The sequence below is a fragment of the Lonchura striata genome, chromosome 3, assembly GCF_050655825.1.
Source record: "Lonchura striata isolate lonStrDom1 chromosome 3, ASM5065582v1, whole genome shotgun sequence".
Lineage (NCBI taxonomy): Eukaryota > Metazoa > Chordata > Aves > Passeriformes > Estrildidae > Lonchura > Lonchura striata.
This window is the reverse complement of record NC_140705.1, coordinates 40,499,556-40,526,907: the sequence shown is the minus strand read 5'-3', so window position 1 is coordinate 40,526,907 and position 27,352 is coordinate 40,499,556. Positions and strand designations below refer to the sequence as shown.

Below are 27,352 nucleotides of genomic sequence, written 5' to 3'. Positions count from 1 at the left end.
GGGCGGGAAGGTGAATCCCGCTGGGCTCTCCCCGCTCCCGGCAGGAGCGCGCCCCCGCCTCCCCCTCCCGCCGCGGCAACCGGGCAGCGCCCGCAGCAGCGCCGGCGGGGCTGCCCGCAGTAAAGATGGCGGCAGCGGGCGTTGGCGCTCCGGCCGCGGCGAGGGAAACGCGGAGCGCCGCCCGGCCGCCCTCAGCAAAGATGGCGGAGGAAGGCGCCCGTGTGTGCCAGGCGAGGGTCAGCTCCGTGACGCCTTTCACTTCCGGGTGAGCGCCAGCGGGCGCCATATTGTCTTGTCCGTGAAGACGAGGAGTGATAGCGGGGGCAGAGCGGCCGCGGAGCGGCGGCACCGGCGGCGGCGGAGCGCGTAAGTAGCGGGGCGGGCTGCGCTCGCCAGCGCTCCCGGGGGGCCGGCGGGTGTCGCCGACCCGGTCTTCCCCTTCGCTCCGAGCCGAATCGTGAGGGCGCCGCGCGCCGCGGTGGCGGCGGCAGTAGCAGCTGCTCGCCGGGCGTGAGGAACCGGCGGCCCCGACAGCGGAAACCGGCGGCCAGGACGAGAAGGGACGAGCCGAGAGCCGCTCGCCCTCCCCCGCCGCCCGTCCGGGGTGGGGGGGGGGCGCCGCGCCGCGCATGCGCGGCGAGGGCGCGGGGGGCCGGCGGGGACCCCCGGGACCCCCCCGTCCTGCGCCGACCCCCCCGGCGGGGGTCCCGGCGGGACGGGCCCGGCGGCGGCACTGCGCATGTTCCGGGCCGCCCCGCGCCGCTGCCGCTGCCCCGGCGGGGCCGGGAAAGGCCGGCGCCGAGCGCGCGACCTGGCGGGGCTGCGATCCCGGGATGCTGGGCGCGCGCAGCCGGCCCGGCCGCGCCGGGAGCCGCCGGCTGCCGCGGGAGCAGCGGCCGGGGTTCCGCGGGGCAGAGCGGCTGCCTGGCTTAGCCGGGAGCCGAGTTAGGGGAGCAGCGTGTGCGCTGGGATTGGGTAGTGGCTGTGTCAGCAGCCCGGCTCCTGCGGGTGAAATGCTGTATGTGTGGGGTATTTGTGCTGTTTCATGGAGTTCGTTCCACTGGAGGGCTCCAGAGAACTGAAATTCACACAGCGGCATTTGTAAGATACCTGGACCAGTAGCTTGGCAAACGCAGGGTATTTTTAAATGGATTCTCAAACAAGTGATGGGTTTGAAAGCCTTTTTGCTTTCAGCACTTATCCCTGCAGTTTCTCTGTACTTCATTAGACAATCCCACGTTGTTGAAATGAATTTTAATGGGATGTGCTAGGCTTTACAGTTAAGGATGGAGACAAAAAGGTGGTCCGAGGGCTGGAACCCCTCTTCTGTGAGAGAGCTGGGATTGTTCAGCCTGGAAAAGAGAAGGCTCCAGGAAAACCTTATTGCCACCTTTCAGTATCTAAAGGGTATGAAAGGTACTTTTGAGTATGAAAAAGAAGGTAAAAGACTTGTTACCAGGGCTCTGGATGAGGGACAACAGTTTTAAACTGAAATAAAAATTTAGATTGAACATAAGGAAGAATTTTTTTATGATAAGAGTGGAGAAACTGTAGAACAGGTTTCCCAGAGAAGTTGCATGATTGGAAAGGTCCAAGATAAGGTTGGACAGAACTTTCAGCAACATCATTTCATGCTAGATGGTCTTCAAAGGTCCCTTCCAACCCAAACCACTGGATTTCTGATGTGCTATCCCAGCTGAAATTTCCCAAGTTTCTGTAACAAGTGGTTATGCAGAGTATTCAGCCACCTTGGTTGTTGTTAATTTCTTCTCTTATAGTTAGCACCTGTAAATGTTTTCAAGCCAACAGTCTATTGGAAGGTGTGGGATACAGGAAACAAGGGTTGCCCTAAAGGCTTTATTCTAAAGCAGAGTCAGCCACCTTTCAAACAGGGGGAATGGTGGTCTTCAAAGCACAAAGCATGTCTACCAGCAGACACTGTTATAACATAATTTTCTGAAGACAGGGTTATGAATACCAGTGCAGCTGAATTACCTGTACTGTTGGTAGGAGTAAGAAACCTCTTTTTGGAGTGCAGCTGCCCTAAAGATGGCTCTTACGGGAGTGACAGATGCTGCAGCTCCCCTGACTGTAGAACAGAGGGGAACTGAAAGTTTCAGCTTTGTCCAGGCACAAGATGCTCGGATTGCTGACAGACAAGCTCCTGGTTTTTAATTTGTTTGCTGCAGCAGCAAACCTTGTGTCATCTCTGCTATTATGCCATTGCAAGACTTCCTTTGTCCCACATGACATACAAACTCCTGCTCTGATAAGAATGCTTTCTATACTTTGGTCTCAGAGGTCTTGTAGGGCTTAAGTGTCCACAAATTTAGTATAGTTCCACAATTTTTTAGGGATTAACTCACGTTATAAGCTGTAGTGGTAGAGTGGAGTTATAACCATGCTTGATTTTTAGTTAAGTGCATGATTATGTAAAGATTCAATGGGAACAGAAGTGTCCAGCCTCACGTCTTTTCATGACTGAGGCTGAGGTATGTGGTGTTTCTGGTTTTTGGTGACAAATAATATTTTGGATAGGTGTTATTAAACTGTTGTTACTTTCATCACTAGCTGATCCCTTATTAAGTGATAACTGTATTTTTAATTGAGGTTAATATCTGCTCATGACTAGTGAAGGGTAGTTGTTTATTTAGTTATTGGCACTATTAGTTTTGTGCAGAGCAGGTTCATTGCAGAGGTAGTTGCGGATGGACCATTTGCTTCAGAAAAAAAATAATGCTGAAATAATGCTGTGTTACAGGGCTAATTGAAAATCCTGCATCAGGACTTCCAGCAGAATTATACATGAAAAAATTAATCAGACTGGAGTTTTTTTCCCCCCTCAAACCCAGTAGAGTTTTGACTTACACCACCTAAGTTATGATAATGTTTCTGTGCTAGTAAATCTTCTAGCAGTGATTTTGGTACTTTATGATAATCAAATAATTTGTTTGTCTTTATGTCTTAGAAATACAAAAAATAAGTAAACGGTACCTGAATGCCAGTATCTGGTCCTTTTGCTCTTTTAAAAAAGTGTTGTATTCAGCTCAGTGGGTATGTGGATTTAAGTTTGAAATGACAGACCTTGGAAGCTGTGCTCCCTGAAGTGAGTGACTCCCTGATGAAGATTTCACAGTACTTTTTTTTTTTTTTTTTTTTAATTTGACCTTTGTTCATGCTGCTTCACCTTATTAGCATTGTAAATATTAATCACATGTACTTATTTGTGAACCAGGTTCTGGAAAACTTCATGGATACTGAGCAAGCTGTTTATATCAGTTCTTTTTGTGGATCTTTTTGTGGATCTTGGTTACACATTTGAAAAGCCTGTATTCTTCAGACTGAGAAAGAGCAGTTCTAACGTTAAAAAATGCAGTGGAGCAAATCTTAGTGATACACAGCTATTAGTGAGCTGGAAGATTTTACATGTTTTTTGAGTTGTCATCTTGCTGAAAGATCCCAGCAGGCGCATAGGTATAGCTTCTGAAAGATGCATACTACCTGGGCATGAAATACCAGGAACAACTTAGGGTGGTGCCCTACATGATACATAGAAGTCTTTGGCCAAGTGAAAGTGTAACGAATGAAACAGAGTAGTAGACAAGACAGTTACTGTAACTTTTTCTGATTTGGGGCAGACTTAAATCATGTGATAAACATTTGATTTTCTAATCAACAGCTAAGTATAATATAGTAGTAAATATTAATTTTCCCAAGTAAAATTGAAGCTGGTATGTTTTTGTCTGAGTGACGGTATGCATTTGTTCTGACTCTGAGTGAATGTGTCTGCAGCCACTCTGTAGTAACTTGCAGGTGTCATTCCTCTGTGGGTGCATAGGATACAGCGCTTTTCCAGACTCACACATCTTTTTAACTGCAGAAGTGTTCTGACTTACCTGGGTCTCCTATGCAAAGACCGCCAGCTAATGATAATTCTTGTGACACTTTCTGCATTAAATTTTTCTTCTTGGTAAGGGGGCTTCTTTGGGTATGCAAAGCTATTTTTCATTTGCAGTTCTTTTCAGTTGGACCCCTTATATACAAATTCTTACAGAAAAGTAACTTTTCTTCCAGTGACAGCCATGGAAGAAGCGCTCAGTTTGTTTCCTTCCAGTTGGGAGTACTTTGAAATAGACATCTTTGGAGTTTGTACCATGTATGTCCATTATTGACTTTGGATTCCAGCTTGGTTGGATATTGATAATACCATGTATGAGCTGCTCTTTCTAATTCCTTGGGAGAACTATGTGAACTGTTGGTGTTGTATTCCTACAACATATAGAGTATTTATCCACTAGTCCTTCCAACTTCATTGATGATGTCTTTGCAACCATGGCCCTGTTGAAGCAATAGCACAGTGGAAGGAAAGTGAGGGGGAAACAGCTCTGCAGCAACACTTGTTCATCTTCAACTCTTGGAGGTATCGGCCTTATTCCTGTCCTTCTACTAACTGCTTTGATCCTGGTGTGGTGAATGTAGGATTAGATTTATCCTGCTTGCAACTGAACAGTTCCACAAAATTCATCATGGAAATTCATCATGAGCTTTCACTCAAAGGTGCTGAAACTTCACAGAGTCAATACCAGCTACCTTGAATGAAAGATGATGTGAAAGATCAAGAAATTAAGCTATTGATTTCAAGGAGCTCTGCTTCTGAAACATCCCAGTTTTCCTTTAGGTTCACCTTCAGAGCCTAAATCTATATGAGATAAAGAAAGTCTGCCCACAGAGTATGTGATGCTTTTGAGATCCCTCTCAAGATGTGATGTGGATGACTTCTGTAGGCCAGGTTCTACAAAGAGCATCAGAGACTAATGTGCCTTTGCTGCTTGTATTGTCTTAAACTCACACCAAAAGATTACCTAGCTAATGACGCTGACTATTAGATAATGATTTGTTTCAAAACCAGTAATTGCAGTTTGTTACAAAGCAGGACTCCTACCTCTTGGGGTCTTTCCCTTTAACTATGTAGACCTAAATATAGTCAAAAAGTCATGGCTGCACTGTCAGGTTACCTTAGAAGATGTGGAACATCCTTCTAGCTGTTTTTGGCTGGGTTTTTTTAATGTTTGTTTTTCTTGTTTTTGTTTGGTTTTGTTTTTTGCCAAAATATCTGACCTGAGAATGAAGTGCAAAAGAGTTTGTTGTCTTCAAACCCTGGGGTACAAAGACTAGCTGTGTAGGAATTCTCTGAGTATGCATGATGGCCTGCTCTTTCAGCCTCCTTGTTTATTTAGATGATGGCTATTTCTTTGCCAAATGCAATGCCTTTTTGGAATGCCTGCAAGACAAACCTTTAGTCACCAGAAAAACTTCTGCAGCTGTGTTTTAAGAGTTCAGTTCGCAAGTAAAACTTGTCAGGCCATCTTGTGTCATATGTTGATCTGCTTTTCAGGAATACGTAACATTATCAGAAAGGTGATGCAACAGCCTCCCCTCAACATTAGGAAGCTTTTGATTATTTGCTGTGCACTCTGTAGGTTCCAGAATCATTAGTCTGCCTGTCTATAGGGTTGAATAAACCACGCCACCAGATTGTGTTCTGAAGATCAGGTCCAGACTGATGTCTGAGGCAGGAGTTCCTAACCTTGAGCTTTTCAGCTCATGATAGAGCAGAAGGTGTGTGCCACTCTCCTTCTAGTGACAGCTTGATTCCTAGTCTGTATCCTGATTTCTTGGAGTTGAGATGGTCTAGCTTCTAACAAATACTTGGTTTCATATTCCAAAGATTACTTTTTTTCTCATTTCTAAGATATTTTACTTTCACGAATTTCTGGGCAAGCCATTGAGAATCTCTATATGTGCTGCAGAAGCTGTTGAGCTGTAAGGTATTCTGCATGGTTGGGATGGTGTGTAACATTGATATGGGAAGAAGCAGATTGTCAGAGTGATGGGAGTTACTTAGGAGGAGCAAGAAAGAGTGTGCAAGATGCAGTTATCAGGGCAGCTTGTTATGGTTAGTTGTCATTCTGATGTTTTTCTGGAGCTGAGCTAACTTCTTCCTAGGTCTCTGTGCTTCTTGTCTTGGACTAGCTGCATTAATTGGAGCAATTCAGTTTATCCATTAGCAGTATTAAATTTTGTTTAGGAACAGATCTTGCTTATTTTTCCAGGGAACATTTCTTGATATTTTTCAGTTCTGCTGCAGCCAATGTCATAAGACATTTAAGGAGGATAGTATCTCTAGGTGACAAGCAGGCTTTGTCTTTTGACATTTCCAGGACTGAGCCTTGCTCCATAGGACTGCTCTTCTCTGGTTTTGAGAGGTCACAGAATTCACAGAATGACTAGGTTGGAAGAGACCTGAAAGACCTTAAAGGGCAGAACACAGTTAGCTCTGCACAAGTGCTGTTGAACTGGGAATGGATTTTATGAGTTTACATTATAAAACTGCCTAGGTAGGGTTGTCCAAGGTGCCTGAGTGAGCCTGTTTGTGCTCATGTTCTGTTGGTGGCCTTGTCTAAAAGATGCCCCCATCTTTGTCATCAAGGGCCTTCACTAAGCACTGTGCTATTGGTGAATTCTCAGGAAACCATGCCCTCCTTGACAGGGTATATTCCTGTTGGTGTGGAAATAGTATTTTCATTCAAGATAGCTGTGTTTTTTGGGAAGAGTCTCCCAGAGTTAAAGATGAGCTTGTGAGTTATCACTCAAGACTCTGTTCAGTGGTAAGTACCTTCTAAATGTGTGCCTTTCAGTGTGTGGTGTGTCTGGACACATCATACAGCTGTGTTGAAAAATACCTTATTAATCTAACAAATATGTTGAAAGAGGTGCCTTTTTTCCCTAAAAGAACAGGTTAACATTGAGGTGTAATTTGTAGTTGACATGTTTGGAGGGGAGGGGAGTGGAAAGGTACCTTTAAAAATCTTTACACAAAGAAAAATTAGTTTAAATACAGTGGTAGAGAGTTTGACACCACATTTAAATGTTTTTGAGTGCTGTTGGCTCTCAGAGGTTGACGGTGATCGAGGTAAGTCCTGTCTATGTTGCTGTCTTAACTTTTATCATCATCAGTGGAGCCCTCACCAGCAGTCCTATCAAGGGTGGCACATTTTCGTACCAGTAATTTGCTTTAATAAAACTTCAGCAGATTCTGGTCCAGCCTTTGAATAGAAATTTATAAAGGAAAAAACCCAACATGTGAAAGAACATATTTCAGAACATGTTTGCTCTTAAGAACTCCAGTAGGATTTTCAGGTATCGTGTCAACTTTCCATAATCTCTTAAATGCGTGTAACTGAAATTAAATGTGAGTGTTTTGCTCATGTGATTGTGCTTTTATATAAAACAAAAAGAATCCTGAATTGACTTCTGTTTCTTTATTGGTAAACAGATTTTTAATAGATTCAGGTTCCTGTTCTGTGATCTGACATCAGGGAACAGCTCTTGAAGCACCAATAAATGTTCTTTTGTTTATTTGTGTGTGTGTGTGCTAGAGAGAGAGAGAGGGAAAGAAAAAAAGGCTATGCCAAATTGAATTGGAGGGTAGAACAGCTAAGTAAAAGAGCCTTAACCCATCATTGTAAAACAGGGGTAGTATCTGCATTTTCCTTTGTAAGTAGGTGCCTATAAAATTGATCCATTCTTTGAACCTGTTGTATGCAGTAGTGATGTCAGAACCAGTATGTCTTAATGACTGCTCAGTTGAGGTACCCCTCTGTTACTGTCTTGCTAATGTTTGAACCGAGATAATTTTAGCCAGTGTTCATCTGCTTCCCCTCCAACTTCTGTAGAAAATAAAGTTTGTTGCACTGTCATTTGGATGCTCAGCTGTGTATTTGGGCTTAGTAGTTAACTGGTGGGAAATAGAGCTATCCATTGTATTAGGTGAAACCTCTTTCTTTCAGGTAATGCATATTTGGGAACTTGTGAGAAATAAAAACTTGTTCATTATTTGTGTGGCAGCATCCTAAGTTAATTTTGTCAGTGCAGATTTTAGTTAGTGGGAGAGGACTTTGAGTATCTTTGCTCCATTATTAATTACTACTTGTATCTCAGGTTGTTTCTTGTCACATACGTTACTACAAGAGGTTCCAGTTCTTTCAAGCCTTTAAGTTACTGGTTTGGTGGGTGAGAGGCATTGTTTGTTGATTTTGGGTTTGTTTCCTCCTCCCCTGCCTTGGTATTGGAGGTGGATCCCTTGCAGTAATTTTAAAATTGCTGCAAACAGGTTACATTTTCTCCATTGTGTTTTGTGCCTTCTTTGTAGTTTGTCCCTCTTCTGTTTATGGACTCAGGTTCAAAAGTGTTGTTTTGGAAGCTCTCACATCTGGTTTGTTCACTACTGTATGACTTGAGTTGATCTGTTTTTATTTTTGACACCTTTAAAATATCACTAGGAAGGAAACTGTCAGTGATGTCTGACAGGACAATCCTGAGATTCTGTTGAAAAGTCCTTGCATACTCAATAAAGTTTCACAAGCAGAATTCAAAGTTACATTGCCTTTATTTAAAATAAAGTAACATCAAACAGCATAACTGCTTGTTTTAGTTTCCTTTTAGAACTTGACAACTGCAAATGAAGAGCTAAAACTAGGTTGGGGTTTGCCTCTGAAACTTAAAAGCAGATGGAATTATTAGACACTGCAGTGCTTAGCAAAACAGTTTTTAAAGACAATGAACCATATTTAAATGCCTGTAGCCTCCCTGCAGTAGATTAAAAAAAAAAAATATCAAGTACCTTTTTCATGTTTACCTTGTACCAGCTGGTGAAAAGTTGGAGAAAATGCAGAACTAAATGGAGAACTAAAAAGCAGGGGAGTCTGTTTCCCAGAAAATTATGATGTCCTGCTGTTCCAGGTCACCATAAAGAGAGAGGTGCTAGAACTAACATCTTCCGTTCAATGGCTCTGAGCCAACACTTTTAGTCTTCAATATTAAAAATTTGGATGCATGACTTCCTCTTTTAGCCTGTATATGTTAAGATTACTTCTATAAACGTTTTCAGGTGTGAATTTTATTCCTTCCATATCCAATTCCTGTTTCTGTAAAGCAAACATTGCTCAATAAGGAAGATATGTTGAAATAAACAAAAAATAGTTTGAGACAGTTTTCACATCATATTTGGAAGAGGGATTCTGCATGTAAGATTGCATAAAAAAAGTTATGTCATTGCTTAAGTGTTTCTGTAGTACATATTTCTGATTTGTAAAGAATGTTTTTACACTGATTTTGGTAATAAATTTGTGTACTTGAAAGCCAGCATGTTTTATAGTTACCAACCTATGAAAATCAACATTTCTTCAGGAAAACTGTAGAAGTACAAATGCAGTGCAGTTCACAAACTAAAATTAGCTGTTTCAAATAGCAGTGATTTTAAATTAGCTTGCTCTGAGTGGCATAAATTGAATTAGTAAAATGTTGACATTCTTCAGAGTTTTACACTGTTGTTGCTGTCTTGTCATAATGTTGCGCATCAAAATAGAACCCAGCTCCGTGCCTTGACCTATTGCTTTGCACTTCCCCACCTGATTTCTCTCCCCAGAATAGAAGTAGTAAGGTGAAATAATCTCTCTAGGGCAAGTTGAAGACTGGGCCATATTATGTTGCAGAGCAGTGGATCAGCAGCTATCTATGCTAACAACTAAAACCCAACTGTGCTTTTTATTCTGGCTTTGCAGCCAGCTGGCACTGAGGGAAAGCCTGTGACCTTCCAAATTAGACTGGACACATGTTAACTGCCTGTGGGGTCCCAGGTCCATGCACACACCCAGAGAGTGTGAGGTGGCCTGGGTCAGTGCTGTTCTCTAATGGGGAGGCAGTGGGTTCCTTCAGCACCCCTTCCTGTAGGAGTGTGGACTTGGCCTCAGTGTCCTAGGGCATAATAACTTGCTGATGGAGCAGCCAGGAGGTGAATGAATGCTGCTGCTGTCTGAGGTCGCTGCCTGTCTGCTTTATCCCTTGGTCACCGTTTCAGATGCCACTTGGTACAGGGCTGCAAGGCAATATATCTTTCCCACAAGATTTATTTGAATACCCTGTAAAATAATAAGGCAGTTACTGTCTTGAGTGCAGGTTTTACTGAGATGTGGAGACATTTGTTGTCTTAGACTTTATTAATGATCTAAACAAGTGCTTCAGTTTGTCCATAGTGAGGATCAAGGCCTGAGAGTAAAGAAAAAAAAATGGCCAGAATACTGTGTCCATTTCAATTGAAAAGTAAATATGCAATTGTGTTAGTTGGAACATGTTTAAAAAAATCTGTAATACTGAAGATTTTAGGACAGAGATAGAACAAGTCCGGTAAAAATAAATCTCATCTAATCCTACCACATAAAGGCTCTGTGTAGGAGGTTCAAATTTAGTTGCATTTTTACAAGTGGTCTTAATATTGTTACACTTTGATGAGAGAAATTGGTATTTGACTGTGTAATTTTTTTTTTGTTGTTGTTCAGTTATATGCAAAATGGTCTTATAAGTTATTAGTTAAAAAATATAAACCTTTTGCTGAGTTTGAATGTAATTCCACAAACTTGTTGCAACATACTATATATATTGAGGTAAAGAAATGCTACCGGAATTAATGAAATCCATGTTTATTATTGGTAGTGGGACTTAACAGCTGGAAACAAAAGGAGCAGCACCATGAAGCTGTGCACTGCAGTGGCAGTCTGAAACCTCAATTCTTATAACTTTTAATATGTAAACAAATTTATTTTGACATTTGAAAGAATCTGTATTCTGGATGGAAAGATGAACTGAGGGAATAAGAAGCATTTACTTACCTTTTTCTTTAGGGTGAAAATAGTATTTGCAGTTACTTCCTCATGTCTAGTGTATAAAACATGTCTATGAATACCTGGAGAGCTAGTTTAAGGGGTCAGCTAAAATGTTGCATTAAGTGCATTAGTAGCCATCCATACACTCAGCTGGTATAAAAAAGTTAATTTCCTAGGTACAGATAAAAATGTGAAAAGAAAGGGACAAGATAAAGGGCAGTGTCTTCACTTATTAAAGGTCTGAATAGCATAAAAGTGTTAATGAAATGGGAAAAAGCCTCCATACTTAGTTTGGCAAGAAAAGATAGTGAAAATAATAATGTATTAGAGATAGGTTTTGCCCCTGTTGCCAATGTTGATCTGGTCTTGTTTAAAGCCCTCTCAAAATGAGACTGAGTGTTTCAGAGCCACAGGTGTAATTTTTGTACAGTGTTGACAGTAAGTAGTCTCAAAACAAGGCGATCTACAGTTTTTCAGATAAAGGATTTCATTTGACAGAAGTATGGAAAATACAAGTTTGTGTTCATCTCTGCATGGCCCAGTGCCCCTGATATTTAGTGCAGCTCTTTGTGTGGTGCACTTTTGTAGAGTGATGCTCTTTGCCTATGCAGTCATGCAATCCCTTGTGTGAGCGGGTGAGTACAAGGTGCCTTTGCCAGCAGGTTCCACTCCAGTAGCTCGGTCCGTGTGCCGAGAGCGGGCTTGAGGGGTGGGGTGTGTGTGTCCCACTCCCTCAGAGCCACTGAGGCTGCTCCTGGCAGGCCACCCAAGTGGCACTGGCTGCTTTGAACTGGTTTGCTCTGAAGCAGGGAGACTCTATTCATCTATTCTGTATTGCACTTGGCTGTGAGCCACTACTGGGTCCTGTATGCTGCTCCTGTGACCTCAGGGAATGAATTTTTCTCTTTTAGGTTTGGAGTATTTGAAACAGTTACTTAATGTTTTAATAGCGCCAACTCAGGGATTGCATGTTAAATTCCATAGGATATATTCATTGAGTGGAAAGCCTGTTGAGTTCTTAACAGATTGGGTAGAGCAAAGGGGGTTGCACTCAGTGCATTCCTACCATACTGGTTTTTGGGAACTGCTTCTGGAGTGAAGCGTTCCCAGAACTGTGCCTAGACTTTGTCTTTGGAGAAGCTGTTTGGAGCAGTGCAGGTGGCTGCTCTCAGGTCTTCCATGTGTAGCAGGTTAGGTGTGTGCTGAGGTACAAATAACTGGAAGGAACTAGTGTGCCATTGTGGGCACACCTGCCTGGACTGCTGTGCCTCATCGAATTCACACAGAGCTGGCCCTGGAGCTTCACTGTAAGCAGGCTGTGGAGCTCTGCTGCCTGACATCTGGAGCTAGGGCTGCTGCTGCCTGCTCAGTGAGGGTCTATATGGCACAGCAAAAATTGTTTCTCATGATTTTAAGGGACTGTGGTAATTGTATGGTCATATTTATTTTTCTTTCTCAGATTTGAAGGTATATATATTGAAATTAAAAAGAATCTGTACAATGCATAACATGCATGTGGGCACTGTCTTGTACCTGTGCAGTTTTCTGTGCAATCATTAACAATGTGTTTTACCATTTGGTGACTTTGTCTTGCTTAACAGCCTTGCATGACACTTGTTTGGAGAAATACACATCTTTTCCCTAAGAAGCAGGCAAAGATACCAATCATGCCTCTTATATTTTGACTTGCTTTAAATTGTGTTTATTGCCAGATGAGATCTTGTTGTACAAACTTGTCATATCTCTCCTTGAACATCATTTGGTAGTTAATTTCTTTGTGAAAATACAGAGAAAGCATACTAGACTCCTGAAATCTTACAGTAATATTTCAGATATTACTCCAAAGGATGAACCATTTCCTCCAGCTTAAAATATTAAGCCAGCATTGCTTCAGCTTGCGTTGCAAGGCTTAACTATATCTGCAGTTATGTAAGTTTCAGTTATGTGATATTTCATGGGCATCTATTTAAACATACAACTATTATTTTTAGTTGAAATATAGACTGTATAAAGACTTAAAAGATGTGGGATCAAGGTGGACAACCTTGGCAGCAATGGCCTTTGAACCAACAGCAGTGGATGCAGTCATTTCAGCACCAGCAAGATCCAAGTAAGTATATAGAAAGCTTTGTGGATTAATTCTTTTAATGTGTTGTCATTTAAATTTTTGAATCTTTGTAGCACAGTATGACTCACAGTTGCCTTTGTAGCTGTTCTCAAGATAATACATTTATGATGCTTTTCTGAAGTAGAAAACATACAAAGGTTCCAAATGTTTTCACATAGTTAAAGTATAATATGCAAATACAGGCAAGAAACCTGAGTTATCCTACACAATTTACCAACATTTTACCGGTCATACAGATCAACATTTAGACCTCTGTTAACAGATATGTATCCCTGTCAGTTCTTTAGCCAAGCTAAATCCATTGTTTGACAGAATCTGTTTTTTTATTCAGTACCTGTGTGGCGGAAGTATTAATGCAGATTATATATACAGTAAAAAAACCTCACTGGAAAACTAAAATGGTTCTTGATTTAGGTTATAGCAGTGATAATCATGATCTCTAGTTTGAAATTTTTTTCTCCACCAAAACCACCAAGTGCTTTAAAGAGTAGAACATAATATACCTTAAGTTGAGAATGAGATAGCAACAATTCAAAACATCAAGAGAAATAGAGAAATGGATGAAAGTGCAGGTGTGTATTTAATACTAAGGCAAAGTGATCAGGCACAGAGGTTTTACTGTTACTTTATTTTCTGTTAAATTCACTGGAGAGTTTTCTTAATTTGATAATAAGCAGAAGACATACTAGTGTTCTTATCTGAGACTGCAATTTATTTATTTACTGATAGAAAGGGCAGTAAAGAAAAAAAATGGGAGAGAGAACTGTAACATAATATATGGCAAGGGATATACAAAGAGGGTACATTGAAGAGTCATTTTCTAACTATGTATCTTTTTTACTCTCAAATCTTCATGAATTTAGAATATAAGGATATATATATTAATTTCTGATGTTAAAAATAGCTTGCATATGAAAAAAGTGCGTTACTACCATCCATTAAATGCTAATGTGAATGTAAAATAATCTGCCTCGTGACATTTTGAACATATGCAGAGAAACTACTTCAGCAAGTCTGTACACTGACATTTGCTTTGTTTCTTTTACTATACACTGTGAATAAGTTTAAATGGTGCTCACAGTACTTGCTGAAGGTAAATGTTGCCCATTTATCTTGAGCAATAAGACATGTAATTGAGAAACAGTGCTGAACTTCAGACGTGTGAGTTCTAACCTTTTTAACTTCCTCTGTTTATTTTAGGCCAGATTGACTGGGCTGCATTAGCTCAAGCATGGATTGCTCAGCGAGAAGCCTCAGGGCAACAGAATGTAGTGGAACAACAAGGAATGATGCCAAACGGACAGGACATTTCAGGAATAGAATCTGGTCCAAACAACCATAATAATTTTCAGGGGGATCCCAATTTCAACAGAATGTGGCAGCCAGGTTTGTTTCCCTTCCAGTTCATTCCTTTTTTTCATGTTTCTTCATTTTATTCTTTTTAGATATTTTTTGGTGTGAACATGCCCTGTCCCTCAGGCTTCAAAATGCAAAACTACCAGTTAACTTACTAATCACAGCTCGTACTTAGAGGGCTACTGTTGCCTCCTGTAGTGTAATGCCTGCTTCTGGCATGATCTTGACATATAGAATGAGTTCACAGTAAAATTGATGCTGGCTTTAGATGTCATAAAATCTTTAAAAAGGAAGATCAGCGAAATTCTGTGTGACAAATATGGTATAAGTGCATTTCATATACTTAGGATTTACCCTTTTTAACTTAGGTATCTGATTGTCAGCATTTTTCAGTCATTGTAAGCTCAAGTTGATTGGGCGCTTCTGTTAGTATAGATTATTTTCAGTATTTTTTAACTTCCTCCAAACTTTATTTTTTTCCCAAAAGTTAGTTTTCTTTTTAAAACTTCACAAGATACCACTGGTAATAAGAATGGGATAGAAAAGGGTTATTTTATGCTAAGAATTTTTATGAAATTGTTTTTTGAAAGCCAGGTTATACTGTAATGCAATTTGAAGTGTATAAGCAAGATAGTAAGCCTATGTGCTTGTTTTCAGTTGTTTTGGGGAAAACTGCACTTCATGCTTGATTCTATTAATGGTTGAAAGAATAACACTCCCAGTTTTCACTGTCACTATCCAAATTTATTGAAATGCAACATTTAATATAAGTAGGCTTAATATGTTATTGGTAGTTCTTACATGTGTATAATAAAAGTGAGGTAGCCATCAGGTTTCACCTACCTGCACTAGCCTACAAGTTATTGTAGGCACATGTAAGTATTTTAAAGTTTTCTATGTGGCAGTGTATTCTAGCTGTATTTCTGTACAATAAGTAGAAATTTTCACAGAAATAAAAAAACTATAATAACACTTTTTAGTTGCTGCAGTAATAGATCCAATTATAATGCCGATGGGAAGGACAGTAAAAATTAGTAAAATGTACTAAAGGACTGGATGGAAGATAGGAATTAACCTGAGAGGCTAGATACTAATTCTGTTACTGGTGAGAGTTATAAGGCAGCTCTTTCACGGTCTATGAGTATCTGTATAGTGCACATAATTTTTGTCTTTTTAAGGAGTCAAAAATTATGGCCACATGAGCTGTTAATTCATTCCTGAGACCCTTTTCACTCTGTTAGCCAATTGTAACGTATGTTTGAGGGCTTGTGACTACAGCTTATTCTAGGACCTGTGTTAGATATTGGGCAATCCAAGAAATCATCCATTATCAGGACTCAAGACTTTGGAGTACAGGTTTCAGTGACTGTGCTGCTTACAACACCATTTTCTTTCCATAGTAGGTATTTCAAGTCTATTATGTGACACAGTAAAATAGCTCCTTGCTTTCAAAACTGATGTAGAGAAATAGGAGCAGTTTTTTAACAGTCTAAGCAATTTGTAAGTCTTCTGGTGAACTCACTATCACTAGAAATATATAAAAACAAATTTACAGGATGTCTGTGCCTGTCCAGATCTATCCCCCTACTGCATGTGTCAGTTCAGCTATAGCTATTTGTATTCCTTTTGTTTAGTTGAAGAAATTATTGAGACAGTATAATACAGTCTGCAGATTGATGATTCTTCCTTGCTTTATCATCTGTAATGCTTTGGGGAACCTTGTGATAAAGACAAGAACACTGAGTGATTGGTGACTCATATAAATTATACTAACTTGTTATCGAATTGTATTGTATTCCTAAACAGAATGGGGAATGCCTCACCAACCCCCTCACCCACCTCCAGATCAGCAGTGGATGACTCCAACCCCAGGTCAAATGGAAATTGTTCCTCCGTCAGAAGACAGCAACAGTCAGGACAGTGGGGAATTTACTCCTGACAACAGGCATATGTTTAACCAGAACAATCACAACTTTGGGGGACCTCCTGATAACTTTGCAATGGGGCCAGTGAACCAGTTTGACTATCAGGTGAAACATATTTGTTGCTTTAATATTATAGGCGCGCAGAGTCCCTTCCATGGATGTGTTCCTCTAATATCATCTAGCGGCGACTTTCATTCTTCAGTTCTACAAACATCTACAGAATCTTTATCTGCTAAGATACATTTTAACCAAACACTTGACAGAAGATACTTTAAAGTTCTCAGTTCTGTTCAAAGGCCAAAGGGTTTTATTTTTCTGCAGTATTAATGAGAAATGGCTGTTGTCTGCAATATTAAAATGAATCACTGTGTTCCAGTATATAAATTAACATTATGTAGCTTTGTGTTAAAAAAAAAAAAAAGAAGGAAAAAAAAAATTCAGAAAGATATGCTTAACTACACTAGATAATGTACCACAGGAAACAGTCCTGTAGTTGCAGGGAGATAGACTGGATGATCCAGTGATCTTTTCCATATCTATCTACTGTGATTCTTTGAATAAACAATGGTGTTTCTAAAAAAATAAATCCATATCCACTTTTTTCTTCATTCTGGCATATAAGTTGTATAGTATAATAAACATGTAGGTGGTTTATCACTAATAATAGCAGGGTCCATTGCACAGACCTTTAAACACAAAGAAGTTTTGTATCTTTACTCTATTTTCAGTATTTTTCTTTCAGAACTCCTGCTATAAATGACAAACTAGCTGTCTAAGAACCTACCTCCTGTTCATAAACAAATACAAGGGAAGATGGGCAAAAAATTTTTGTTACCTTCTCGGCTATTCTTTATCTTCTTGATTGTTTTTCCTCTTACAATTCTCTTGTTCAATAGTATTGTTAAATAGAGATCCAAATCCAATAATTTTCCAATACATGAGTTTATTATAATTTTTGTTTATTGTCATGGAACAAACTCTTAAAATTAGCTTCTCTAAATATTACAGAAAACTTATTTTGCATTAAATGAAAGAAAGATGCTTAACCTGAAATTGTAGTGGAGAGTGCTTTAGTGCTAGCCACTTAAATATTCAGTAGAATATTTGATACTATACCCTTTTTCCTGAACACTCTTCTTAAATAGTTTTATTTAGCATTTCTGGATGGTAAATATTAAAATAAAAAACTCCTCATATATGCCTCAAGACTTACAACTTTTGGATTGTATATAGATTGTCCAAAACCTTGTATCTGTACTAAAATTGCATATTTATGCATTTAATATTTTAATCAGCCATATTAATAAGATCTATTAAAAATTACTGGAAAGTGCACAGTGCAAAATTCTTATGTAATAAAGGGCTGAACTTTAAATTTTTGTTCTCAAGCTGTAGTTAAAAGACTGCTAACATAGCTAGACATTTAAATCTTAGTTTTGTACACTCTTTATTTAGCTGCATGCTCTGATGCTAAGTTGGCATGGAATTGTTTGAAATAGTGATTATAGAGCTTAATGTTTAGCATAAAATGAAAGGAGATTGGTTGAAGACCTTTCAGGTTTATTAAGTATCTCTGCTTAAGTCTAAGTTTAGTCATTAAATATTTAAAGGAAACTTGTTTTTTGGGGACCACAGTAAAAGAGAGTGAGAGATTTCAGTAGCATAGAAATAATGGATTCCTACTTGCATGGATTTTTGTAGACCAACTTGTTCACATGCTGCATTTAGTGTTACCACGTGAAGAAAAATAAACTGCATTACTCTTTCAGCATGGGGCTGCTTTTGGTCCACCTCAAGGTGGATTTCACCCACCTTATTGGCAGCCAGGACCACCAGGGCCACCAGGTCCTCCAGCACCTCCCGCACCTACTCAGAATCGAAGGGAAAGACCCTCATTCAGAGATCGACAGCGTTCACCTATTGCGATGCCTGTGAAGCAGGAGCCTCCCCAGATTGGTACATGTTAACCACTCTTTAATGAAAAAATGTAAAAGCTGTATTTTATAAAGAATTGCACAATTTGAAGACATTTTTCATAGAAATAAAAGAGCAGGGAAAGTAAAAGCCCTTATAAATGCTTTTTCCCCACAATTAGATGGAGGACTTGTTTTGATGGGGGTGGGGGATCTACTTCTTTGTTTTGGGGGATATTTTTATTCTTTTTTTGTGGGGGGGAAGGCTTTTCATCTTGCAAAACTGTAAACCTTGATTATGTAGATGCTGTGAAGCGTAGAACTCTGCCTGCCTGGATTCGTGAGGGCCTGGAAAAGATGGAAAGAGAAAAACAGAAAAAATTGGAGAAAGAGAGAATGGAGCAGCAGCGTTCACAGATGTCTAAAAAAGAGAAAAAGGAAAGTGAGGAGGCAGAAGAAGGGGATGGCCCACGGTTACCTCAGAGAAGTAAATTTGTAAGTAGAAGAGCTTGTTTTTTGCTCAGGTTTGTATTTCCTGAAAGGTATCAACTTTTTAGTCTGTTCAAAGGAGAGAGTCTGTGTTCCTGGTTCCCTCATTGGTTTTGTTGTTTAAAATAAGGTTAAGCTGCTGCTCTTTTGATAATTACTTGATATTTTGAAGTTTTTGATGGCTAAGATGTAGAAGTATATAATTTAATCTGTAGTAGCAAAGAAACAAGGATGAAATTGGACTTGTTTTTTTCTTTTTTTTCCTTTTGGAACGTACAGAGCCTTTCAAAGTCAGAATTCCAAGTCAGCAGCTGAAAAAAATTAATATGCCTGTATTTACTAAACTGAGCCAGTTTAGGAAACCTTGCATTGCCTTCATTTTAGCAGTTATCTTTTGTAGTCCAAAGTATGTGTCTGGCCGGGAACTGACAACTGAGTATTTTCTTAGCTTTTGTGGGTACATGTATTTACATATTTTTTAGGAAGGGAGAAAATAAATTAGTTTATGATAACTTGTAATACAGATTTCAGTACAAAGTAAATGAAGCAGACTATTAAAAATAGAAACTAAGGAGCTTTATATTTAAGTTTTTCCTGAAGTGTATGATGCTGTTCTTGTAGGACAGTGATGAGGAAGATGAAGATGCTGAAAACACAGAAGCTGTAAGTGTTGGGAAAATCAGCAGGAGTCCATCCCCAGCTCCTCAAGAGGAGCAAAGTGAACCAGAAATGACAGAAGAAGAAAAGGAGTATCAAATGGTATTAATAATGTGGTTCTTACTAAGTATTTCTGTTTAATTGCCCATACTCTTCAGGCATATCAAAGTAAATCACTTTTTCTATGCCTGATACTGTCAACAGAGGCAGAATATGCATTGTACAGTAAATCAGGGTTATATTTGCATCTGTTTATAATGCTATCTTTCTCATAGAAACAAGGATATCAGTTATATAACTCGTATTTAGCACAATAGTGAAAGAGTAATGACTGTAATCCTTGCATTGATCTTTATTAATTCTGTGGTTTTGCTTCACTTATCAAATTTCTGAAAACTTCTAGTGATTACATTTCACCCATTTCAAATCTGTGCTTCAGCCTCACTTCCTGTGAAAGGGAATTTAAGAAATGTATTCTTGCAACAAAGTGCTACAACCCTAAATCCTATATCACCAACAGTTTCGCTGTGTCTGCACAATCTTCATACTTGTGAATCCTTGTTAATTAAGGCCCTGAATTCTACTAGATTTGATGAGTATATTTTTGTAGAGCATTTTGTCAGACATAAGCAACTTGGAGAACTAGCTACTGCCATTTCAATTTTTGTAGAAAATATGTGATAATAAAATGCTATATAAGTAACCTCTGATGATCTTTTCAGAGAGTGTACCTGTCAGAAAAGTGCTCTTTTTTTTTTGAAAGAATAATTGGAATCAGTCTAAGTACATTTCTGATTTACATATTCAGTTGTTATCTAGGGCACTGATCTTAATGTCTAAGATGATAGAGCTGTGTGCAATACATGCAGACATAATTCACAGTCATAATACTAACTTTAAAGTTGTGAAATCAGGTCACATTTAAACAGCTTCAATATTTTTTGGTTTTTTAGTCATGTCTTCTGAAAGAAGTTATTAAATAAAATGTGCAGGAGATGACTTTCATAGTCATCAAAAGAAGTGAAGCTCTATGTATATAATTTGAATTTATTCAAGATGTTTTGGACTTTAATTTTATATGCAATTTTCTTCAGATGATGCTGACAAAAATGCTGCTGACAGAGATTCTCTTAGATGTCACAAATGAAGAAATCTATTATGTGGCCAAAGATGTTCACCGTAAAGCAACTAAAGGTATGCCGGGTTTGGGAGGTTTTTATTCTTTTTAGTTTCTTCTGCGAAAATTCTGTATTTGCATGTCTTTAGAACATTTAACCTCCATAGTTCTCACTCAAGAACAATTCCAATATAATGCATCCAACTTGGTAGAGTTCAAATCCAGTAACCATGTACTGTCGTCCTGTGCAGTGTATTGTGAGTTACTTGAGTTATTCCATTTTTTCATGTAATTCATTTCAGTTAAAATGGTGCCTGTGTCAATGGCTCTTGAGTTGTAGCTGTTCCTTACTACTATCATCTTTATCTCAAAGCTGTTCAGAAGTGAAAAGAGATGAACTTTGAGTCCTCAATTAGTAATTAATTTGCTTTTGCTATTAACATGTATTGTACTTACAGAACAAATTATTTTAACATAACAGAGTTAACTAAGTATGTAACTACTGAAGTTGAAAATTATGTGCAGGTGCTGTAACTTGGAAAGTGATTTATGAGTATATATTTGGGTTTTTTCTGTTCACTGTTATTTTGAAGTTAAATTCTAAATCTTCATGGTCAGAAAATCTAGAAGTGGTTTTAAATGGATGATGCGTTTTTAATGTTTCTTCTCTCCCTCCAAAGAGCAGCAATAGTAGTAGATTTAACAATACCATAGACTCATGACTATGAAATCGTGGCTATTTGTGTTAACATGTTGTTCCTGTTGTTGATGTGATACAAAGCTCCTGCAAAACAGCTGGCACAGTCCAGTGCACTGGCTTCCCTCACTGGACTCGGTAAGTATGTTCCTTATTTTTGAGAGGGCTTAAAGGGGGAGTTTCACTTTTGCCTTGCATTTCTAGAAATTGCATTTTGAAGCTAGATTTTAATTGCCTGGGAGTATGGGTCACTTTCTGATAACTTTATCATTATCAGCACCTTTGTTTGTTCCACAGGTGGTCCTACTGATATATAAGTGGGATAGTTGCTGGAGTAAAGGACTAGGCAGTGTGATTTAGTGTATGAGAATCTTACCCTAATTTTGAAAATACATAAAAATTTTAGACAGATTTACATGTCAAAGTATGATAGTTTCAGAAGCACACTGCAGCCTTCAAAGAAAGGAATACTGTTTCATACTTTTCTTCTGTTTTGATCCGTATGAACCAGAGGGGAAAGTTGATAGAAGAGTAATATGAAAAAATATTATAATCTTTGTAATTATTATTTTATTGAAAAGCTACATAAACACAAAAGCTCCCATATCATATACTGCCAGAAACAACACAGGAAAGAGAGATTGAAATTCCAGCCTTGGGACACAACTGCAAGAGGTTTCTCCCAACATGACTTTTATCATCTAAAATGTACTACAGCAGTGTCAGTGATCAGTTATGTGTTCATTACATGGAATATTGACGAATTAGATTGAATGTTATCATCACAAGTATTCATGTTTCAAAACTAACTCAGTAAAGATCCTAAGGACCTGAGACTGAAAGAAATCCATGTAAGATGTTTAAACTGACTTTGTCCTTATCAGTCCAGTACTTAAAAATATCTCAGAGGGAGAAGAAAGTCTGTTTTTATTCCATTTCCATACCTGTCAAAGTGCAAAGTTTTCTAAATCATATGGAAAAATTGATATGGCATTCAGAATTTCTGTAGCCTTGGACTATGGAGGCAGCTGAAGTCATTTCAGAGATGTCTTCTGGGAAACATCCCAGGCATTTTCTGTCCCGTTGCTGATACAGAGGCAGGCACTGTTACAGTCTCCACAGGGAGCTTTCTTGCCTTTCCATACAATGGAAAAATGTACCATGGTCACAGTGATTGCTTGCTGAGAATAAACAAGCTGTTCCAGAAGGAGTAGAAGCAGACAGTGACTATCAAAGCAGATACGGGGGCCTTGAACACACTGGCAAACAACACTGGCACTTACCAGAATAAAGTGACTTCTTCAGAGACGAGGAAGTGAAGGAAGGGCAATGTTACTTCCTCTTTGCCTCACAGAAGTATTAAGAACAAAGCTTAATCTTTCCTCGTGATAGACTGGACTTTATGCACGCAGGTGGACTGGGTGGTTATGGATCAGGAGACAGTGAAGATGAGAGGAGTGACAGAGGCTCTGAATCATCTGATACTGATGATGAGGAATTACGACACAGAATAAGGCAAAAACAGGAAGCGTTTTGGAGAAAAGAGAGAGAACAACAACTACTACTAGAAAAACAGCTAGAAGGTAAATCCTGTGAAGTCTTCTTACTGTGCCACTGTAAATGGAGTTTGACTACTTAGTGTATGTAAATTGATGGCAAAGAAACACATTTTAAGCAAAAAATATGAATCTAAATTTATAAATAATGTTTTTTTAATTCACATTTAAAAAACCCAAAACCCTGTGATTTACTTCTGCTTCTCCATACAAGGTAAGGTTTGTCCTTTTGTACAAATAATGTAGGCCAAAATAGTAGCACAGATACCTCCTAGTGCTGAAGAGCTGTCTAGAGATGGATGCAATGTTAAGAAATCATGAACCAGGTTCACAGGCTGGAGGAGAAAGTGCTATTATGATAGAAATCAATGGTTTCCTCCTTTAACTTTTTATTTAAAGTCCTGAAAATAAGACATATGGAGCCCTTAATGAAATGCTGGACTAGCTAAACTTCTGGTTTTCTAAATAGTCCTCTCTCTTTGAGTGTTTCAAGATGTATGCATAAAAGCATAGCTATATGGAGAGTGTCTGAGTGTGGCCTGTGACCTCTCTTCCTAGTGCAGGAAGCCAGATGTCAGTGTGGAGACATCTCCATGGGACCGTTTGCAGAAATACAAAACTAGGGTGTAAAGCAGCTGATTCTGTACGTCCAAAATATTGAAGAATGAATGCTAGGGCAGAGTCTCATTTGTAGCAGTGTTTTGGAAAGGCAGAAGATTTCTAATGGACAATGCAGCATCTTCTAACATTTCTTCCTGTATTGCCTAATAACTCGGGGACCAGCTGGAATTGTTTTCTGGGTTAAATTTATTAGCTGCCATTTGGACCACGCTGGGTTTCTAGATGCAGTTTTATTCCCTAAATTAATTCAGGAAATGATGGCCCACATCAAAAGGCCATTTTTAGGCAAAAAATGTATGTCAGTTATTTTTTCTGGATTAAATTTAAAATGGGGAGATAAAGTTGGCAGTGATGCAAAGAATCCTAGGTTGAATAAAAATAATTTTTATTTTGGAAACTTCTGGGAAATGCTCTGAAGGTCTCACTATGTGAGAAATACAGTTTCTTCAGACCTGATGGTAATCCTCAAACCCAGATGAATGGGACTCAGAGAAAGGCAGGAAGCATTAGTACTTCCTGCTATACTGATGAGGAGTCTTGTAGGAAAGAGAAAGGGAGAATCAGGTGTGCAGAAAGGTTGCAAAAGGAAAAAAATCTTGAGTGTAGATCAGTTTGGGAGTTCTAGTGTTCCAGGATATTTGTTTTAGAACTTCATCTTAAGCCACTAAAACATAAAATAATAACCTCAAGACTTCTAAAATGACTGGGCTCTACACTTTTTCTAAACTAAGAGGACAACTTTTCTAGAATTATAAGAAAAAAAAAACGTAGTTTGTTAAGTAGTTGGTATAGTGGCAACGTTTTAATTTTAAGTATTATGAGAGGTGCTTGGAAACTTGGTTTTGTCATTGTAATGGTGTGGAAATTACTGACATATTGCTCCAAATTAATTGCAATTTTTTTTCTGTGTACTTCTTTTTTTCAGAAGAAAAGCTACAAAATGAAAAAGTTTCGAAAGAGATGAATGAATTTATTAACAAAGAACAGAATAGTAACTTAGCATCACAGGAGGCAAAAGAAATTGAAGCAGATATGGTTCATGAAAAGAAGAGATCTCCAAATGCAATCACACCTGATGTAGAACTCAAGAAAGAGGGTAAAGAGAGGACAGGAAGGAGTGGGTCAAGAAGCTCTAGCAGTGGTAGCAGCAGCAGCAATAGCAGGAGCAGCAGCAGCAGCAGCACAGTATCCAGTTCATCATATAGCACTAGCTCAGGTAGTAGTCGCAGCACTTCACGTTCTTCCTCTCCCAAAAGGAAGAAGAGACACAGCCGCAGTAGGACACCATCACATAAAGTTAGGCGCAGTAGAAGCAGGAGTTACTCCCACAGAAATAGGAGAGAGAGGAGTAGAAGCAGGGAGAAAATAAGGGAAAGGAGAAGATCTAGTAGAAATCACAGTGCTGAAAGGGGGGAGAGGCGGAGAAATCGGAGTCCTTCGAGAGAGAGAAGCTGGGATAGACGTAGAAGTGGCAGCCGCTCAAGAGACCGGCGAGCCAACCGTGCGAGCCGCAGCAGGAGCAGAGACAGACGTAAAGCTGAAGACCAGCGTAGAAGCCCTACTGGAAATAGGCACAAACGTAAAAGTGAGGGTAAAGATCAAGAAAGGAAAAAGGAGCAGGGTGGAGGTGTAGATAAAGACAAAAAAAAGAACAGAGAAAGGGAGAGAGATCAGGAAAAAAGAAAAGATAAGCCCAAAAAAGAGGAAAAAGAAAGTAAGACTGGCAATCATGATGACAGTAGATTAAAAAGAAAAAGAGACAGTGAAAGAACTTTCTCTCGCAGTGATTCAATATGTGTGAAAATAATAAGACAGGATTCCAAACAAGAAAGTAAAAAAATTACTACCAAAGATAGCAAAAAACGATCAGGCTCTGAATCTAGTGCAAGGAGTAGTTCTGAATCGCCAGGAAGCAGTAAAGAAAAGAAGGCTAAGAAATCGAAGCATATTCGGTCATGCTCCATGGAGAAATCTCAAAGGTCTGGTAAGAAGGCAAGCCGCAAACACAAGTCTAAGTCACGATCAAGGTAGTATACTTTTTAAGTATTTTGTTTGACTTTTAAAAAGTTTTTTATATTCGTCTTCATGTGTACGGCATATGAACCTTTTTAATAAAGTATGGTATTTATTAAACTTTTTGTCTTAGGCAAAAGTAACTTTGGAAAATCTTTTAAAACTATTAATTACTAAGCCTAAAGTGTGTGTGGGTTTGGGGGTCTTTTATTTTTTCCAATTAACTTTCCCCCCCCCCTTTTCCTTTATTTTTCAGATCAACAACTCCTCTTCGTCGTAAACGCTGAGGAATTTATGGCACCAGTGCTATGATGTTTAAAAATTCCATGAGTTATAAAAGGCTTGTCTCATTATAGAGGCACATTGTGGCTATGTAGGTGAAACCAGAATCCTTTTTTTTATTTGTAAATAGGTGTATTTTTTCCAAATGCTGCTCAGAATAATAGGATTTCTTTGTATTACATTTTTTCAAGAACGGTAGTGCTTATTAAGACTATAAAACAGGCCATTCTCTTTCAGCTGTAATGTTCTTAAAATTACTATTGAATGTACTGTGATGTCAATAAAGCTCTTTAGTTCATTTTTTGTTTAAAATTCTTGCACCTGAATTTTGTGGTAAATGGTAGAAAGTACTTAAAAAAAAAGAAAAAGGCAGCTTTTTTGGTATAACAGATTTTTAAAGTACTTGAAAAAGATTTAACGTGAAACACTTGTAATCCGTGGACATGATAAGATTACTTTATTGGGGTGTGGAAGAACAGAGAAAAGACATCTTATTTTTCTTTAGATATGTGTAATAGATTTTTTAATAACCCTTTTTTTGGTCTAGCTGGTACTATATGCTGTGTGTGTAAAATATGGGTCACTGTAATACAAGCTATACTTAAAACAGACTGAACCCCATTAGGAATATGTGCAATTAACTGATCTCTTGTGGCAGTGTTAAGCTCTGGAACTATATTCCTCACCCAGTTTTCAGAGAGATCTTTGGATGTTCAGGGATATCACACACATCTCAGAATTTTCTATGTTTTTATGGAGCATGTTTATAAACGTCATTCAGTACACACTGAAAAACTGACAATAGGTTAACTTTACGTTTTGGCACATGCATTAAATGCGTACTGAATGTTAAAGGTAGGTCCTTAGTGTCTCAAGAATTATGACTCATGTAAAGCTGAAACACTGATGTATCAGCAATACCACTAAATTTTTGATTTTAATATTACCATAAAGTGAAAGAGGTCACTGACTACCTCCTTAAGGAAATTGACTATTGCTGTTAGAAACAAGAGTGTGAAATAATATAAGCTAAAAAACAAACCAACAATACCCAACTCTAGGCCAATGACTTACAGAAGAACATAAATTCATTGAGAGATCTGTGAAAAAGGTAAAAGTCTTAACATCGAAGTAAGTTCTCTTTGATTGGCTGTATCTTCTAAGAAAAAATGGTACTAGTACAGGCAACTTGGAAAGCATGTCTTCATGAACAGATAAATCCACTTAGCAAAGTCAAAATTCAGCTACTGTATTTTCATAAATAATACGCAGAAATAAACTGCTTCAGGGCAAAGAAATACATTTTATGTGTTTAATAAGCAAGCTAATTGCTAGTGAATATGTGCATGTTTATCAAAACACTGTTACAGATAAATAATCAGTTGTAAATCATAACACCGCCCCCCCCAATTATATCTTTAATATAGAGTAAGCAGTCATATTTATTAGCAAAATAAGGCATAATTTACATCACACAACTTTACTTGCATTGGTAGGAATATAAATAATGATGTGTTGATCCAATCTCACTACACTCTTTGCTCTGGGTAAGAGTGAGGAATATTTTGAAAATAGGTTGCATAACAGTTCAGATGTCCTAAAAGGATGTCTTGTGAGAGACAGAAAGAAACTAGAAATAAGCTTAAGAAAAGCTGTTGAGGAATACAGTTTCCAGGATGCATTGAATTTGATTTTCAGTTCAGATTTTATATTCTCTGTCTAATAATAAAAAAAAGATTGTGTATGAAAAGCTTTATATACTTTGCCAACAACTGGAATTCTGTCACTTCCTGTAAATATGAAAATTATTTTTTGACACATATGCACTTCTATGGGTAGTGACTGTATGCCAATAAAAAGAGCATACGATCTCTGTA

General features: G+C 38.7%; 1 protein-coding gene across 2 annotated transcripts; it reads left to right on the top strand.

The window, feature by feature from the left end:
• The first annotated feature begins 284 nt into the window (after window positions 1-284).
• Window positions 285-27,352, top strand: PNISR (PNN interacting serine and arginine rich protein). Of its 2 annotated transcripts, XM_021544946.3 has the most exons (12): window positions 285-366; window positions 12,713-12,831; window positions 14,050-14,235; window positions 16,012-16,235; window positions 17,900-18,086; window positions 18,348-18,538; window positions 19,154-19,291; window positions 20,284-20,383; window positions 21,088-21,141; window positions 22,416-22,586; window positions 24,106-25,207; window positions 25,450-27,352. In XM_021544946.3, exons 2-12 carry the CDS (start codon window positions 12,744-12,746, stop codon window positions 25,478-25,480), a joined length of 2,472 nt encoding a protein of 823 aa, XP_021400621.1. In that variant the 5' UTR covers window positions 285-366; window positions 12,713-12,743; the 3' UTR covers window positions 25,481-27,352. The 2 variants fall into 2 exon arrangements, with proteins under 2 accessions (XP_021400621.1, XP_077638411.1); XM_077782285.2 differs by lacking the exon at window positions 12,713-12,831.